Raw genomic sequence first — 16,484 nt, forward strand, 5'->3', positions numbered from 1 at the left:
GAAATAAAAGTGATGTAAACAACTTTAAACTGCTAAAAAGTTTATATTTCATCTAAGACCAGCGCTATGCAAAACCGGCAGCACTGGCGTTGCTCAGCCGCCACACCATCGCTCAACAGCTTTCCCACCAAAAGCTACACCCAGCCACGCACCAACCTGAGGACAGAAAGGGTTCTCCGCATCCAGGTAGTACTCGCTCCTCATCTTCTCGTAACTCCCACCCGAACTCCTTAGGCCAAACATGATGGCGACGTTAGCCAAGCGCACCAGCATCCAGAAGCCTTGTGTGGCATCCTATGCCTGACAGAACCCCGTCTGAGCTCCGATGCCGCCCCAAGACCCCCCTATTGGACAAGGACCCCCTCTCCTCCTCCACCCTCCCCCCCGGTTCGCGCCCTGGGCAGGCAGCGGCAGAGGCAGGCGTGTGAACTGCGAATGAGGCAGGCCGACTCTGCGGGCCAACAAGAGCACAGAGCAGCTCTTTAGAGGGGCTAACGCTAAGCGGCGGACAGCAGGTGGGTCACATGAATACCTCATTGAGAAGGAGTGAGAGAAGTTGGGGGGGGTGAGGGGGGAGGGGGGGGTGGAGAGGAGCAGGGAGAGAGAGATGGAGGGGGGGGCTGATTGCGAAGGAGAAGGGAGGGGGAACGAGCAGATGGAGAGTGATTGGGAGTTAGAGGGGAAAGGAAAAGATGGAAATAATGAGAAGTAAAATAAGAGCAAGAGGAGGGAAAGGAGGTGGGGAGGGGAGGGGAGGGGGGTGGGGGTTGATCTCTCCTCTTAATCTGGTGCTGAATCAATACCCCTACTGTAATAGCGGCTCCCAATCCTAGTCACTTGCTTCACTGCCACCCCGCATGCTGCCACAAAGGGCCAAGTCACGTCATGTGACGGTTCCTTTCACACAAGGCTCAGAGACTGGAAGGGAGATCATGATATTCAGGAGGGGTGGGGGTGGGGGGGGGTGCAGGGTAAAGGTGAATGTTCCTGTGAGATCAGTGGGAATTCACTGGTTGAACTGATTAATTTGTGTAATTTCCCTTTATTTGGCCCGTTCACGGTGGTATGTCTGAGGAAATTCTGTGCTGTAAAGGAAGCACCTGATGTGTTGAACAGGGGAGATGCTTTACAGGCTGTGGTGGAATTGATTAATATGAGTAATCTCCCTGTAATGGACCAGGGTCAAGGTTGTCTTCCTGAGGAAATTCAGCGGTGCAAAAAAAAAAAGCACACAATTTGCTGAATGGGGAAGATGCTTCGCAAAACATTGCAATTATTTTCTCCCAAGAGGTGCATACTATAAGTGCAAAGACATGCTTTCTGTTAACTTGATGTTTTAAAAATAACATGATGCAAGCGAGCAGCTGCGTGATTTATACAACTAATAATTCGTGGCGATTATTATCCTAATTGAAACTTTTTGTCCGTGTTGAGTGTGACGGCTCCAGAGAGCAGAACAGGATGCTGCTGCGCTGTGAACGGAGGGCCGAGCATCGCTGCAGACGTACAGCGACATATGGTGAAGTCATCAGGCTAAACGGAGGAAGCAGAAGCCTCTACATGCTTATTGTCCTGTTTCCTGTAGATGCACGGCGGTGTGGTTTCTGTATTCTCGACTGTCTGTTGGGGACGCAAACCACACTAGAGGAGCATCTGGTAAAATGACAACCTTCCGACTGCCTGTGAACTTCAAGTCTTTTCGGTACAGCCTACATGTTAGATATCACCAAAAAGCTGCCGATTGGTGGGGAGGGTTGCATGTTTCGATAAGTCTTGAAAACCAGACTGTAATCTGCTGCGCTGAAGCAGAGTCAAGTTTTAGGCTCTCTCTCTCTCTCTCTCTCTCTCTCTCTCTCTCTCTCTCTCTCTCTCTCTCTCTCTCTCTCTCTCTCTCTCTCTCTCTCTCTCTCTCTCTCTCTCTCTCTCTCTCTCTCTCTCTCTCTCTCTCCTCTCTCTCTCTCTCTCTCTCTCTCTCTCTCTCCTCTCTCTCTCTCTCTCTCGTCTGATAGTTGCTCTCTTTGACCTATAATAACCCCTGCCCTCCCTCTCTCTCTGTCTTCCTCCCTCCTTCACTCTCCCTCTTTCCCTCTCTCTGTCCTTTTCCCTTTCCATCCTTCTCCTTCCCTTTTTGCTCCCTTCTCCCAGTCTCTCCCCCCCTCTCTTTTCCCATCTCCTTCTTCTGTCTCTCTCTCCCTTTTCTCCTTCACTTTCCCCCTTTCTCCTTCCCTCTCTCCTTCTTTCTGTCTCTCATGCCCCTTTTTCCTCCCCTCTCTCTTCCTTTTTTCTGTCCCACTCCCTCCGTCTCCTTTCCTCTCTCCCTCTTTCTCCTTCCTTCTCATATTCCTTCCCTTTCTCCTCTCTTCCCCTTCCTCTCTCCTTCCCTCTCTCTCACTTTCTCCTTCCTTTTTTCATTCTCTCCCTCTTTCACCCTTTCCTTCCCTTTCTTTCTCCTTCTCGTTCACTCTCTCCCCCCTTCTTTTTCCTTGCCACTTTCTCTCTCCGTGTTTCCCACCTCCAGATCTGACAGGACTCGATGCCTTTCTTTCCTCTCATCCCCCTCTCTCTCTCTCTCTTTTTCCTGGCTGCTATCTGATGCTCCATGTCACCTCTGGGTGACGGAGCTCGCCATCCTCCTGTCGCCTCTCTCTCTCTCTCTCTCTCCCTCTCCGTCTTTCTCTGTCGGTCCGGCTCTCAATCTCCGCTGCTCTTTTGTCTCACCTCTGTTTGTTTATCTGCCCTTCTCTCTATCTGTCTGCTCTTATCCCCTCTGCTCTTTGCCGTCGGTGTCTTTTCCTCTTTTCCTCCCACTGCCTCTTTTCCTTCTCCTGCCATCTCGCTCTTTCTGTTTCTCCATCCATCACTCTCTCCCTCTGTTCGTCTTTCCCCCATCCCTACGATTCCCTCCTTTGTCTTTAGAAAATACGAACACATTTAATTTCTTTCACAACATAAATGTCTCAATCAGGAATTTGCAAGCTTCTGTCTTTGAGGATTCTACTTAAGAGCGGCGCTATGTTTTTATTCCCCCGTTTCATTTCCTCTCTTCTGTTCGTCTTCCCCCGTTCTATCTTTTCCTCTCTCCCCTTTTCTCTGGCGATCCATCACTCTTGCCACCCCCCCTCCTCCATTCTCTCCCTCTCTCTCTCTCTCTCCTTCTCTCTTTTCCTCCCTCTCTCTCTCTCTCTACCTGCTGATTCCAGTCTCAGCGAGTCGAGGCCAATCTGAGGACGTCTGCGCTCGGCAGAAAGCAATGATGTCATCTCTTCGGCGCCAGCGGGCAGGATCGGTGCCTTCACACGGTGGAGATAATGTGGCTACGATGCTGCTGCCTCTTTTTCAAGACAAACAGCCTCAGTTACACCGAGCTGCCGACGCCGTTGCGTGACCTCTTCTCGTTCACGCTGCATTTTAGGCATTATAGGGCTGATGCTCTTATCCACAGCGACTTAAATGAGCGCAACTGCAGCTTCAATTCCTACATCACCGAAATTATACGCAAACAATAGTAAGCAGTGCTGGAGGTCAGAGTTTCCTATCACCCTAGAATGATCAGGTAACAGATAAGTGACAGGAAAAGAAATAAATTAAGAGCAAAGGAGAGAGGCAGAAAGGAATTCTTTGCTTTTCTTTTCTGAGAGTATTTCGAGAGAGTAGAAGAAAGGAGATACGATTCCCTCCTTTCTCTTTAAGTAAATAGGAACAAATTTCATTTTATTACATTAAAGGAATAACGTGGGGTCAAGTCGTCGGAATAAGAAAAAATGCACCACTAGACAACAACAGGGGCTCAGAAATGCAGTGTGTTTAAGTGTTTTAGGGTGGATTTTTCCCTCAATGTCTCACTTCAGCTTCTGTTTTTGAGGAGTCTGCTTAATAGTGGTGGTGTGTATTTATTTCCAACCCTCCACAATCTGAATGGTCTACGATGGAAACGTAGCAACGCCAGCTGGACTGAATCCTGCGGCTCCTATCGATGTGTCGGTTTGTGACGAAGAGTGACGATGACGCTGTGATAAAAAAAACCCCCCAAAAAACAGACTAACATCCCTGACAAGAGTGTGTGAGAACAGACAAAGGAGACTGGCGGTCAACAGGGATATCAGTGATCCACGCTCTGGTCAAGGACAGTATGAGGACACGCGCACACGCACACACACACACACACTCATCTCATCATCTTTACCCATTTTGTCTAATGTCTGGTTTAAGACCTGACAGAATGAACTCACAATTAAAACCAGTGGGTCGTGGGAGGGCAAACACACACACACACAACCACAACAACTACTTACTGGTTACTGGAGCTCGTTACCATGACAACAGACACAGAGAGAGAGAGAGCGATAGAGAGAGAGAGAGAGAGAGAGAGAGAGAGAGAGAGAGAGAGAGAGAGAGAGAGAGAGAATTCCACCCCCCACAATTCACAACATTAAGTCGGGTCTGAGAATGATGTATTATCAAGTGCAGGAGAGGAAGTAGGGAGGGAGGGAGGGAGGGAGAGAGGGAGCGGTAATGTGAAGCGTAGTAGGAAGAGAAGAGAAAACAAAGGAAGAGAGGTGAATGAGGGAAAGGACAGCGGAGAAAAAGGGGATCCGTAACAGACAGTGGGGCAGAACTGGAGAGCAGAGAGATAGAGAAAGAGCCGGAAAGAGGGAAAGGCCGAAAGAAAGAAAGAAAAAAAAAAGGAAGAGGAAAAGAGAACAAACCAGGAAATAAATAATGAACAGGTAGAGAAAGAGGTGGGAAGTAAATAAGGAAAAGAGCGAAAGGGAAGGAGACACCACAAAGGAAAGAAGGACCTTCTTCTGACTAGAAAACAGTAAAGCCCAAATATTCAGACGCCCCTTTTTTATTGATTCCGTTTTGATCGGATGTGGATCTTTATCAGATCTCTTATGAGTGGAGCCATTACATCACAGCTAGACTCGACGTCCTTCACATTCACAGGCAGGTTTTAGCAGTGACAGACACCAAAGCCCCGTCTGCTGCGGCTCTCTTGTATGCTGCTGTGGTGTAAAATCTTGACTTTTGTCTCGCACCTCTTAAGACATTTTTTTACGTATTCAAACTGGCACAGCTTTCCAAGGTGTGTGTACCACGAAAGTTTTAGCATGTTTTTCTTTTTCTGAAAGCAGGCGTCACTGGAAAGGCATCTGATATGAACGGGAAAGCGCTCTGCCGGACTCACCAGTGAGGCTGACTTTATGGTGGCGAAGCGCCCCTGGTTCTTGTAGTTGTGCGCCTGGCTGCTCTTGTCCGAGGAGGCCGGCCTCAGCTCCGGCCGGTGGTCCCTGTGGATCCCATCGTCCCAGTTATACTGGTGGTCCTGGGACACACACACACACACACACACACACACACAAAGTAGAGAAAAGGCAAAATGAGTAAATGACGATTATTATAATAAAATAAAGTTTAAACACCTGATAATTTCAGTCATGGGTGCTGGGAGAAAAAAGAGCAACATAAATATATGAGGCTCCTGCACACCATCTACTTACAAATCTGAATTTATTGTTATGTTTCGGTTATAGACCTTTTTCAAAGCAGCAAACATGGAAATTATATAACCATATAGGCTAGGTCGTCATTGACAACAGGTGCAGGACAATTAACAATCGACATAATACATTAGCCTATCAACATTACATATTATATCAATAAATAGATCCGCATTTTTCACATATGTGCTGCTTTGAAAAAGGTCTACGAACCGAAACGTCGCAATAAATTGAGATTTGTAAGGAGATAGTGTGCGGGAGCCTCATATATTTAAATAACAATTATGAAATCACAGAGTGGTCTGCTTTTAATATAATACAAGGACGAATGGCACTGAAGCGAACAAGGTGCAAAAATGTTGGCAAAGCGGTGCTGTGCTGTAGGGCACTCACTAAAACACTTGTACCTAGCAACCTTTTGGAAGAACTGTGGCGGTGTTAAAATACCTTCGCTCTTTACTCTTCACAGAAATTCACTAACTTTTTAAATGACAAAATTTCCCAGCAACTTAAATCGTGTCACATCTGAATTTCAAAAGGAATCTTCTGCGTTTGTTAAGACAGCGTCAACCGTAACCTTGCAAACATCGTGAAATGTCAAAATCTGGAGTTCATCCACCGCGCCACTAAAACTCTAATTGAACATTTTCATGAGCCCCGGGGACCAGAGCGTCGCTTCATGTGAGGAAGGAACTTCATCAGCATGTGAAAAACAATACGTGTCACTTTCTCTTGTTCCCGGCACCCACCCCCCGAACTCGAGACGACACACTGGCTGCCTATTCATGAAGTGACATCGTTATTCATACGCTGCCAAAACACAAAGAGCAGATGAAGAAAGAGAATGACAGTGCAGTGACAGCCATGCCTTCTCTGCTTTTGAAGTTATGCGGGATATTCAATGAGAATGTCAGGCATTGTGTTGACCTCTGTGTACGTGTGTGTGTGTGTGTGTGTGTGTGTGTGCAGGATGCGGAGTGGCAGGGGGGTGTGTGCTGCTTGTCGACATGTGTACAGAGCCTTTGTTCTCCGGGTGTGAACGGTGTTGGTGATGAACTTGAAGCGATCCGCTGGAGAGTGAGGAGTGTGTCAATGGTTGCCATGGTTTCAGCCGGAGACAGGGGGTGGGGGTAGGGGGGGGGTGGGTTACGCATGCTCTTGAAAACGGTCAGAGAAACCCAGAGGATGTTTGCACTGGGGCTGTGTGTCCCTTCTATTAGTTGAGCGCAGTTATTACCCTAAAAAAGGATGTAATTGTGCTTGATGCATACTGAACGTAATATCTGTGCTTGGGCGACAACAACGGTAAACGTCGACGAATGACGGATTGTGCCTGCCATCTCTTTATGCATTCAGCGAGGACTGCGATTCTTAGAAACCGGGATGCAAGGTATTATGGGAAACTACTGTCTACTACTGAGAATATAAAGCCAGATCAAACTGAATCAGAGGCTGACTATTGGGACGGTCAGGAGGATCTGCCTGTCAGAAATCAGTTTTTACCTCCGCCGAGGTTAGGTTAGGTTTTTCACCCATTTATTTGTCTGTCTGTCTGTCATCAGGATATCTCAAATACCTATGAATGGATTTCCATGAAATTTGGTGGTCAGATAAGCCTTGGATCAATGAAAAATGATTTGATTTTGGTGATGATTCAGATGTGGGAATAGACGTCCATTAGACGTCCATTATCGTTGAATCTAACAGAGATAGAAACTTGATTTCAAATCCTAAGGGTATGTTTGCAGCTTTAAGAAATCAATTTAACTTAGAATATAAGTGATAGGAATGATGTCTTTGGGTGTGACATGAAGTTGGAGAATTGTTCAGCGTTAGTGGAGGTTTGCACGCTCCTTGTGCCTTCTACTTTTGGTCTGTTTATGAAACCGGTCTGTCTCACTGTCCGTCAGTTCCTCACCAGAACCAGAAACCGGTGGTGTGTCTTCACCTGTCTGTCCTGCTCTGGCCTACTCCCACCCATCCCACCCATCCCTCCTGGCCTCTCTACCTTCTTGGTGTGCGGGGAGGAGTCCAGGGTGCTGTCGTAGTCCTGGTGGTGCATCATGGTCATGTCGGAGCAGCTGTCGACCAGCTCCTGTATGCTGTTGACGCTGCTGCTCTGGCTGCCCGTGCTGACCGAGGTGCTGGGGATGGAGTGGTTGCTGCCCAGGCTGTTCATCTTACAGCTGGCCGCCTCGCTGTCCTGGAAGTGGACACACATTCATGAACATACCTGTACACACACGAACACGCATAGCCCACGCAATCATGCACACACACACACACACACACTCCCATGTCCTTCACCCCAATATACGCAGGTCTCTCCAAATGGTACCATTAAACCCATTCACCTCAATACAGGGAAAAAACCAATGACCTCCAGAGTGCATTACAGTCAAAGTCACGCTAAATTGCCCATTAACCTCTAATTGTTCAGACGTGTATGTGTGTGTGTGTGTGTGTGTGTGTTTGTCATTCACCGGTGTCAACCCTTATGTTAATGCCTGCCTGTCTGTCTGAGATGTCTATCAGGTTCCTAATTGAACAAATCCACTTGAGTGTGTGTACATGATGGATAAAGAGTATATACTATATATACAGTACAATATATACTGTATATATACACACTATACTATATACTATACTTATATATATACTATATATGGATATATTGATGATGTGAGTATTTAATTAGAGAAAGGGGGTAGGACAAAATAAGTTTTTACTTCTTCCTACTTCCTAAATTTAACCACCTTTGTTTGTGAAGAATTTACCGTATGTTTTCGGTTTTGCCTATTTTTGCCTATTTGATTGATTTTCTTGTTTTGTTTCTTTTTCTTTTCATGTTGTTACATGTTTGAAATAAATACACATAAACACAAAGAGTAGAAACGGGGAATCAAACTGCATGGCTTTTAGGTAGCAGACACTCTGGTGAGGTTTAGTGTCTGTATTAATATTTGAATCATCTACTTGTAGCTTCGGATGCTGAAGCTTTCTGAAGCCTCCACTACATCTTCCCCTGAAACCAGATAACCAGGTTTGGGACTATACATTTTCTCAGTAAGGGCTTCAGGGGTGTCTTGTTGCAGTGAGGTCTAGCGGCCGGTCTGGACTGCGTCACGTGGTGTTGGGTGACAGTGGGTGACAGTGGGTGACAGTGGCCGCAGTGGCTGCTGGGTGTCCGTGTTCCTCCTGCCCCAGGCCGGGTCAACTAAGGGACAGGCCGTCTCCAATGTCAGCCCAACATGCCTGCTGGGGGACGGTTCTTGTTTGTTGCAGTGTGAAAACACTGGACTGGTGAAAACAGACACCGGCCATATTGCTTTGGTCTATCTGACTTTATTAGATCGAATAAAATCAGGAATCAGTTATGGAGGCCACTTTAGACTGAAGCACTGTATCTGGTTCCTCCATCTTTTACCTTGAAGTGTTTTCTGTCACATCACTTCAGACAATTGAGCTGCCATGTCCTACTCACCCTCCGTTTAGTGAGTTTGAGCTTCTGTCATTGGGCAGCAGATACAGACTCCCAGAAGCCGAGTCAAACAGAATGAAAAACTCCTTCATTCCATGTGCAATAAAATAGCTAATTTGCAATAATAAATTGCTAAATCGCACTACAAAGCCTATGACTGACCGACTGTTGATTATTGTTTTTTAGCAGACGACCTGACTGTTTTTTTTTTTATTGACTATTCTTTCTATTAATTTCATTGTTTTTTGCTGCTGTTGCCTTTGATTTTATGTACGCTGTGGACTTGTGTTATTGTCTGTTTTATTCACCTGGCTGCAAAAAGAATTTCCCCTTGGGGATAATAAAGCTGAATTGACCTGAATGAACGTGGTCATATACAAACCCCATACCTACTAAACAAATAAAAAACTAACTACAGACTTTTGCCTTTGAGATGTTGGAGAATTGTGAAGAGGATTCAAATGGGACTCGACTGGTTTCACTGTTTACCCCTAGTCCTTCACCCCCCCTCCTGCCATCCAACATGGCAGACTCCTCGTCATGCCCCACCTGTTTCCCTCCCTATTACAACTTCCTCTCCATCGAGGCTCTGTCCATTGAACTACCCCTTCCCTCTCCCCTTCATCCCTCCTTCCTCCCCTCCCCTCTCTACCTCTTCCTCCTCCTGGCTCTCTCCCATGGGCCCGTTGTGTTTCTCCTGGTAGAGGATCTTCTTCATCTTGCGGTACTGCAGATTGTCCAGCTCGCGCACCGCATCCTTGGTCCTCTGGATGAGGTCGATGAGGACCTGCAGCGGGCGTTCCCGACGCACAAAGTCATGCTGGACAGTGAGAGAGAGAGAGGGAGAGAGAGTTAGAGGGGTCAGAGGTTATTTAGAGGAAGGATGGAGGGAGGGTAGGGATGAAAAAATACCTTTCTTTCACAGTATGTGATGCAATTGATGCTTGGATGTTGGACGTTTCATTCCAAAATGAGATATACACCATTTGAAAACATGATGCCTACTTTTACAAGACGAGTATTAACAAAAAATCATCCTCTATATCTATAAAGATCCTCTATATTTTAGAGATATCTAATAATGAACTTCAACTTTTTTCCAAAATTGATGTATCGCATTTTGGAAATTGACTTTTCCATCCGTGTCTTATGTGTGTGTGGTCTACGCAAAATATTTTTTATATTTCCCCAAAGCTTTTTATAGAGACAGGTCTTAGAATTCACAGCTTCCATTACTGTATGTTACAATTTGAATCAATTTAATGTAATGAACAAACCCATACATTTAAATATTAATTAAAAAATGTATACAAATTATTAAGGAAAAATATCAAAACAACTGATATGTGCTGGATTGATGTGGCAAATAACAATGACTCGATGGTCGTTCACTTCTCAATAAATATTGAGTTTATATATTTGAGTGTTTGATAATGCGTCCCAACCACAGGAGTTCAAAGTGTTTACGTGGCAGCGTGCAGTTCTCCAAGACATCATAAATTGTGTTTAAAATGACATGTACCTGTATCCTAATTAAGGAGTATATTGTCTTAAACTTATTTCATTCATAGTGTACTATTTCACTGAGCACCACAACTCTAACCAACACTAGAGGGCGCCTGCAGGTTGCTTAGCCTCAGCCTGGGAGCCTCACACTCCACATCCTGTACTACACTAAACACATGGGACCTACACCCCCCCCCAACCCACCACACACACACACACACACACCCATACATAATCACACCTCCACTCACTCACTCTCATTCATAAAACATCTATTGCTTAAATGGCTGGCCGGTGAAATGTATGCAACCTTAAAGGGGTGGACGGACTAAAATATATATATAGTATATATATATATGTGAAAAATACTCTTTAGGCCTATTTCCAGCTATCTCTCTGCACACCTTCCCTTCCATGTGACAGATGCTGGTGTAATGGGGTAGTCAGGACACAGGGGGATGACATCACGCTCTGAAAATAGAGATGAGAGCGATTTGTCCCGTTTTCTGATGGACCTTCACTAGAGAGTGGGTGGCTGGCCTCGTCCCGTCGCCCTGGGAGCTGGGAGAGAAGTCATCTCCGGGAATATTGCTCAGAAAAGAAATAAAATCAAAATCCCCCCCCCGTCGTGTCTGAAGCATCACTGGTAGTGAGAAGGAGTTTTTAAACACGACTACTGCCGCCTTTACAGGAAAAACCCACCCTCAGATACTCTTACACTCTTAGATATCAATCTGTGATGTTCAGTGCATTCCAGGAGTTATTTTGTGATGAAGTGTTGTAATTTACTTTTTTGGCGCACTCACTTTCCCTCAACCTGTCTTGTCTGCTTCTACTTCAGTTAGTGATTTCCTACAGAAAGGGGCGTGAACTTGTTGCTTTCAATCAAAGGTGGGCGTATGGGCATATAGATATAGCTAGTCTTGTGGCTGCATTGCATTCTGGTCTATTGAGGCGACTGTCGGTGGAGAAATTGGTCTCTCTCCTCGTCTACGATGGATTTCTCCCTGTATGATGGTTGAACGTCTCTTGGTGCAAAATGGTGAGTCTAGAAAGAAGCCCTCGCTCTTTGATACTGAGGGACTGACACCAAAACCTGACGTTTACAGTTGATGTTTTAGATCGCTGAAACATTTTCTGCTATCAAACTTGTGTATCAAACTCTTGTAGCTGCACTGGAAATATCTGTGTTTGGCCAGTTATCCATGGGAATGAGAAAAATACGCCAGCAAACAACAAAAACATCGGCAATGGCTGTTTTTTTAACAGTAATCAAGTGTTTTAGGGTGGATATTCCTTTAAATAGTGGCTATTTATGGGAGGAGGTCATTTGGCGGTTATTATTATTATTATTATTATTATTATATTAAATAATGTATACAGGGAGAGAGAGTGTGTTTAACCTGAGGCGAGAACACTGATAGCTCAAGGCCCCCCAGATTAGTGACCTGATTTCCCCCTTAAAGAGCTTGGAGGGGCGCGCATGTCTCTCTCTCTCTGTGTGTGTGTGTGTGTGTGTGTATTGAGAGGGAGAGTGTGTGTGTATGTGTGTCTGAGAAGAGAAAGTGGGGTATTAATCATAAGCTACATAACACCCCCCCCAGCCCCTCACTGTAAAAGCAGCCCCTTCGACACTGATCCAAAGTCTGTTTGGTACTTAACCCTCTTTAATGGTTTTTCTGGCAGGATTTGGGTCAGGGGTTTGGGGAAGAGTGAATTCCAGTCCTGCTGTAGATCCTATCGAGGCAACAGTTCAGAGACCCTGATTTAACCCCTGTCTGTCCAATCCCCTCCACTCCCCTCCTCTTCCCTTCATCCTTCCTAGTCGAGGCAGGTGTGAGCGCTCCTGCTGGGGCTGCAGCGCGGCGGAGCGTGATCACCAAGAACATAAAACTCTTAGTGGCCAATAGGATTACCTGTTGGCCACACAAACAAAAAGATCAACTCCTCAATTACGTGAAAACACAATGCACACACACAGATTAACAATGCTGTTTTGTGTTTTGTGTTGTGTTTGGCAGGACGGGACAGGAGCTGGCTGGGAAACGTCGCCTTAAATGAAAAAAAAAAACGGTGCCTTTTATTAAAAATCATGTATCGCCCAGTCAATATCGTCCAATTTCAATATGATAGGAATGATCCAGTTTGTTTGATTACATATTTATTGTATGATTGCTCAATATTACACTGGTTGACTGTGGAAAGCCCTTAATCTGAACTGATTATAAAAAGACTTTGTGATCAGAATCCACATAACAATAATGATAAAAATAATAAATTCGATTTAAGAGCGCCTTTCTCAGACTCAAGGACACTTTACATTGTTCAAGAGTTCAAAAATCCGAAAAATCAAGTTAAAAAATCTGATAAGCTGCTTTAAAACTGCAAAAATGAATATGTTTTATTATTATTACTCATAATAGTAGTAGTAGTAGTAGTAGCATTAGTAGTAGTAGTAGCCTGGGTTTCAAATAAGAGTTTTAGTGTCCCATGGTCTAAATGCTTTTAGAGGCTTTTTCACCCTGCCAAAAATCCAAATATATAAAACCCATATCAGTCGAACCCTAGTCAAAAGGTTTGATGTGAAAGCAACCCACACAGGCCGCGATGGAGGCCTTAGCGACCAGAGCCACAAGGCGCGGCACAGGAAGAGGGGTTACGACAAAAAAAATAAAAAGAGAGAAAGAACAACCATTTCTCAGCGGGGTGCTTGATTCCTGTGTTTGCAGAGGGATTTTGTGTGTGTGCTTGCGTGTTAGGGAGCCGTGGGTGGGTGGGAGTGACTCATTCACACGGCTCAGGGAGTGACTGAGACAGGAAGTGAGGTCACAGCTGGAAGATTAAAAGAGGGAGACTACTCACTCGTAGCAGCTCCCCCGACGAGGGTCTGTCCTGAGGAATTTTCAGTAGGCAGTAGTCAACAAAGCTCCGGAAGGGGTCAGACCTGGGAAGAGGGGGAAGAGAGGGGGACAGAGAGATTGAGAGGAGGATCGTTAAAGAATGTGGGATGGTGAAAAGATGGCAAAAAGGCGGTGATAGGATAAATGGCATGATGAGTGGATGGGTAGGATGAGGAAAAAATGGAGGTATATGGGAGACAGAGAGGAGTGATGGAGGGACTAGAAGGTAGAAAAATTGTGGACCACTCAAATTTAGATTTTCGTTAGAAAGATCAGAAAAGAATGTGATAATGACAACGCAATTAAATCATCAATTCCCCCCTTAATCAAACATGTTTCAATCATTACTGACCCAGCACACACAATCTATGCTTCTAACCATTCGTTTATACCATATACCATAACATTAATTTATCACATTGGCAGAATCCGCAGTAACGATCTAGGCATAGACCACAAAGCCGCTCCCCTCTTACGGTCAATGAACCTTTTATGTGATGAGTAAATCTCTTTACATGGTATGACTGTTGTGGTATGTTTATTGTATCAATGAATTAAACCAGAGCAATCCTATGTAATCTCTCATTGTAGCCTCCTCTGAACCATATACAGATTATGTAAATATGTGGAGCAACGTAAATATAGGCCACTGGAGCTGTGGAACAGTGTGCCAGTGACTCTGACCTAAAAATATGCTGATAATAGATACAACATTGTGTGTTTGGATTGCTGCTATAGCCCCTCATAAGGAAGTAGCCAACAAATGCTATGTAGGCTTTTTCGACAATTAATATGCAGTGGATTTCCACATTCAGGGTCATTTCTATGCATCAGTTGGTGTGATTCCCCACCTATTCACAGGCTAGCTCCACCTAAACATCTCCACCTGCTGTCCTCCATGATTAGCCAAGGTGAACGGGTGCACTTTGTACGCCATGCCAGTGTGTAGCAAGAGTACAGAGCGTAGTGTGGCCCTGTGCGTGTGTACTGAAGGCTATCCAGCAGCTCTATGGAGCTGATGTCTCTGCTAGTCTCATCTGGCAGGATGCTGCTAACGCCTCGGGCCGCTGGAGCTCCTCCAAAAATACCACGACCCCGCACCGCCCCACACAACCGCTCGCCTCAGCACGACGCTAGAAACCAATGCTAATTTCACAAAAGGCGTACCCCACGCATGGTGATATGCAGCAAATTCCAACTTACGCCCTTCCTCGCCTCGTATTTCACACAACATGTTTCTACATCGCTCATGATACACGCTCTGTTTTTAAGGCGTAAAAATCAGTCAACACTGTGGTTTAATGGGGAACATGGGTGATGGAGAGACACAGTAAGGCCATCGTTGCCTTCGGGCTTTTCAAGGCAGGAAGAGAGCCACGTTCAGCCACTTGCCTTGGCTGTGTTCAGGAGACGTGGGCTGCATGCAGCATATCACAGGGAACACACACCTGCACGACTTACAGATGCAGCGGTTTAGGCCACACACACACTCCACTCCACAACCTAACCTCTATTACTTTGCCTTTATCATACCATAATGCACCTAGCATGAAAGAAGAGCACAGCAGGAGGGGAACTTCAAACACGGGGTTAATATTTCATGAGTGTCGTTTCCCCATGACACTCACACCTCACATGCAACTTGTGCAACGCTGCCTTGCTAATTTCCGACTTCTCTCCCAGTTTTTCACTCTTTTTGCTAATTTAGGTCATCTACCTCTACATCTATATTCCTGAATATTTTTCCTCTTTTCCATTGTGCCCAACATGAATCCCTCCATTCCCTCCACTTAAAGCGTATGCTAGCTAGTATGGAGTATATGTGTATATGGAATAGTTATGTGCTAGCTAGTATGGCATATACAGTATGTGTGTATATATATGTGCTCGCTTGTATGGAGTGTGTGGGAAATATTTACTAGTTGTTATGGAATATATGTGAGCATCAAACAGCTATGTGCTAGCTATTATAGAGTACAAGCGCTTATGAAACAGTTGTGCTGGCTAGTATGAAGAATATGTGTTTATTGAATATAGCTGTGTTAGCTAGTTTGAAGTGTAGCTATGTGCTACTTAATATGGAGTAGCCTACATGTGTAACATGAACTTACTGTACTGTGAACACCCTGCCTACTCACGATGTTGCAAGTAAAAGATTCATTACTTCCAGTTCAATTTCACCCCTTTCCATAAAAAGCCTATCAGCAGACATCCATACTGTCTGCCTCATACAACAATTTAACTTAAAGTTTTAAGATTTATTAAGTGAAATAAATCTTGATATGAAAATATCAAATCTGATGATAAGTTCCCCTGTACTGCTCCAGCAAAGAGTTAGCACAGCTGGTCCCATCTGAAAGAACACAGTGGGGTGAGATGGTCTTCCGAACAAAGGGAGTGAAGTGTTGTTCAAAACCTACTGGTCCAAATAACACTGATCAAAGTTTTTTGATGTCTGGGATGGCTCTCTGGAGAATCCATTAGCAACCACAATCATAAGCCGAGAAAATAGTGCATGAGGCCGGCTACTTCCCCATGTTCTGTTCACAACACCATGAGTATGTCACAAGGAATAGTTACGTATGTGCTAACTATATGCAGTGTATGTGCATATGGAGTTATGTGCTAGGCTAGTGGCACCAGTAAGCAGCCTGTGATGCAGCCCAGCAGGACGAGGTGCGGCTCTTTAAATAGGATCTCTCTGGTAGAGGGCCCCTTGGTAATTACATAAGAGACTTAGAGCGTGATCTCGCACAAGGCCTGTCACAGGGATCACAGGTCAGGCAGATTAACGTAGGGATGGCTTAACCTGACCAGGCCCGGATCGGAGCACGCCTTAATGTTCACAGACGACTGGAGGTATTGCATCACCAATTTGAGAGGCTTTCATTTTGTTTGGCGTTGAAAAACTTTTATATGAGCCATTTTATTATTGCCATTAAACGAGTGTTTTGGATATTCAGAGCAGTGTCCCGTTAACTCATCACGTATTGGATGTGAATGAGAAACTTTGATATTTGATTGAATTTCCCCATTGACACATCACTCTCTGAAATTAGACTGCAAACTCTACCTTCTTTCCATGTTTGGGGGTAA

The 16,484-nt window shown here is 45.1% G+C and overlaps 1 protein-coding gene across 1 annotated transcript in view; it reads right to left on the reverse strand.

The window, feature by feature from the left end:
- Positions 1-16,484, reverse strand: part of taok3a (TAO kinase 3a) — a 73,103-nt gene that overhangs the window by 10,195 nt on the left and 46,424 nt on the right. Inside the window, exons 11-14 of the mRNA XM_071897726.2 lie at positions 13,351-13,432; positions 9,635-9,802; positions 7,510-7,704; positions 5,189-5,326 (exon numbers count right to left, since the gene is read on the reverse strand). Coding sequence (XP_071753827.1) covers positions 5,189-5,326; positions 7,510-7,704; positions 9,635-9,802; positions 13,351-13,432 — 583 coding nt within the window. The remainder of the gene's footprint in view (positions 1-5,188; positions 5,327-7,509; positions 7,705-9,634; positions 9,803-13,350; positions 13,433-16,484) is intronic.

Source organism: Centroberyx gerrardi, chromosome 8, assembly GCF_048128805.1.
Source record: "Centroberyx gerrardi isolate f3 chromosome 8, fCenGer3.hap1.cur.20231027, whole genome shotgun sequence".
Classification (NCBI taxonomy): domain Eukaryota; kingdom Metazoa; phylum Chordata; class Actinopteri; order Beryciformes; family Berycidae; genus Centroberyx; species Centroberyx gerrardi.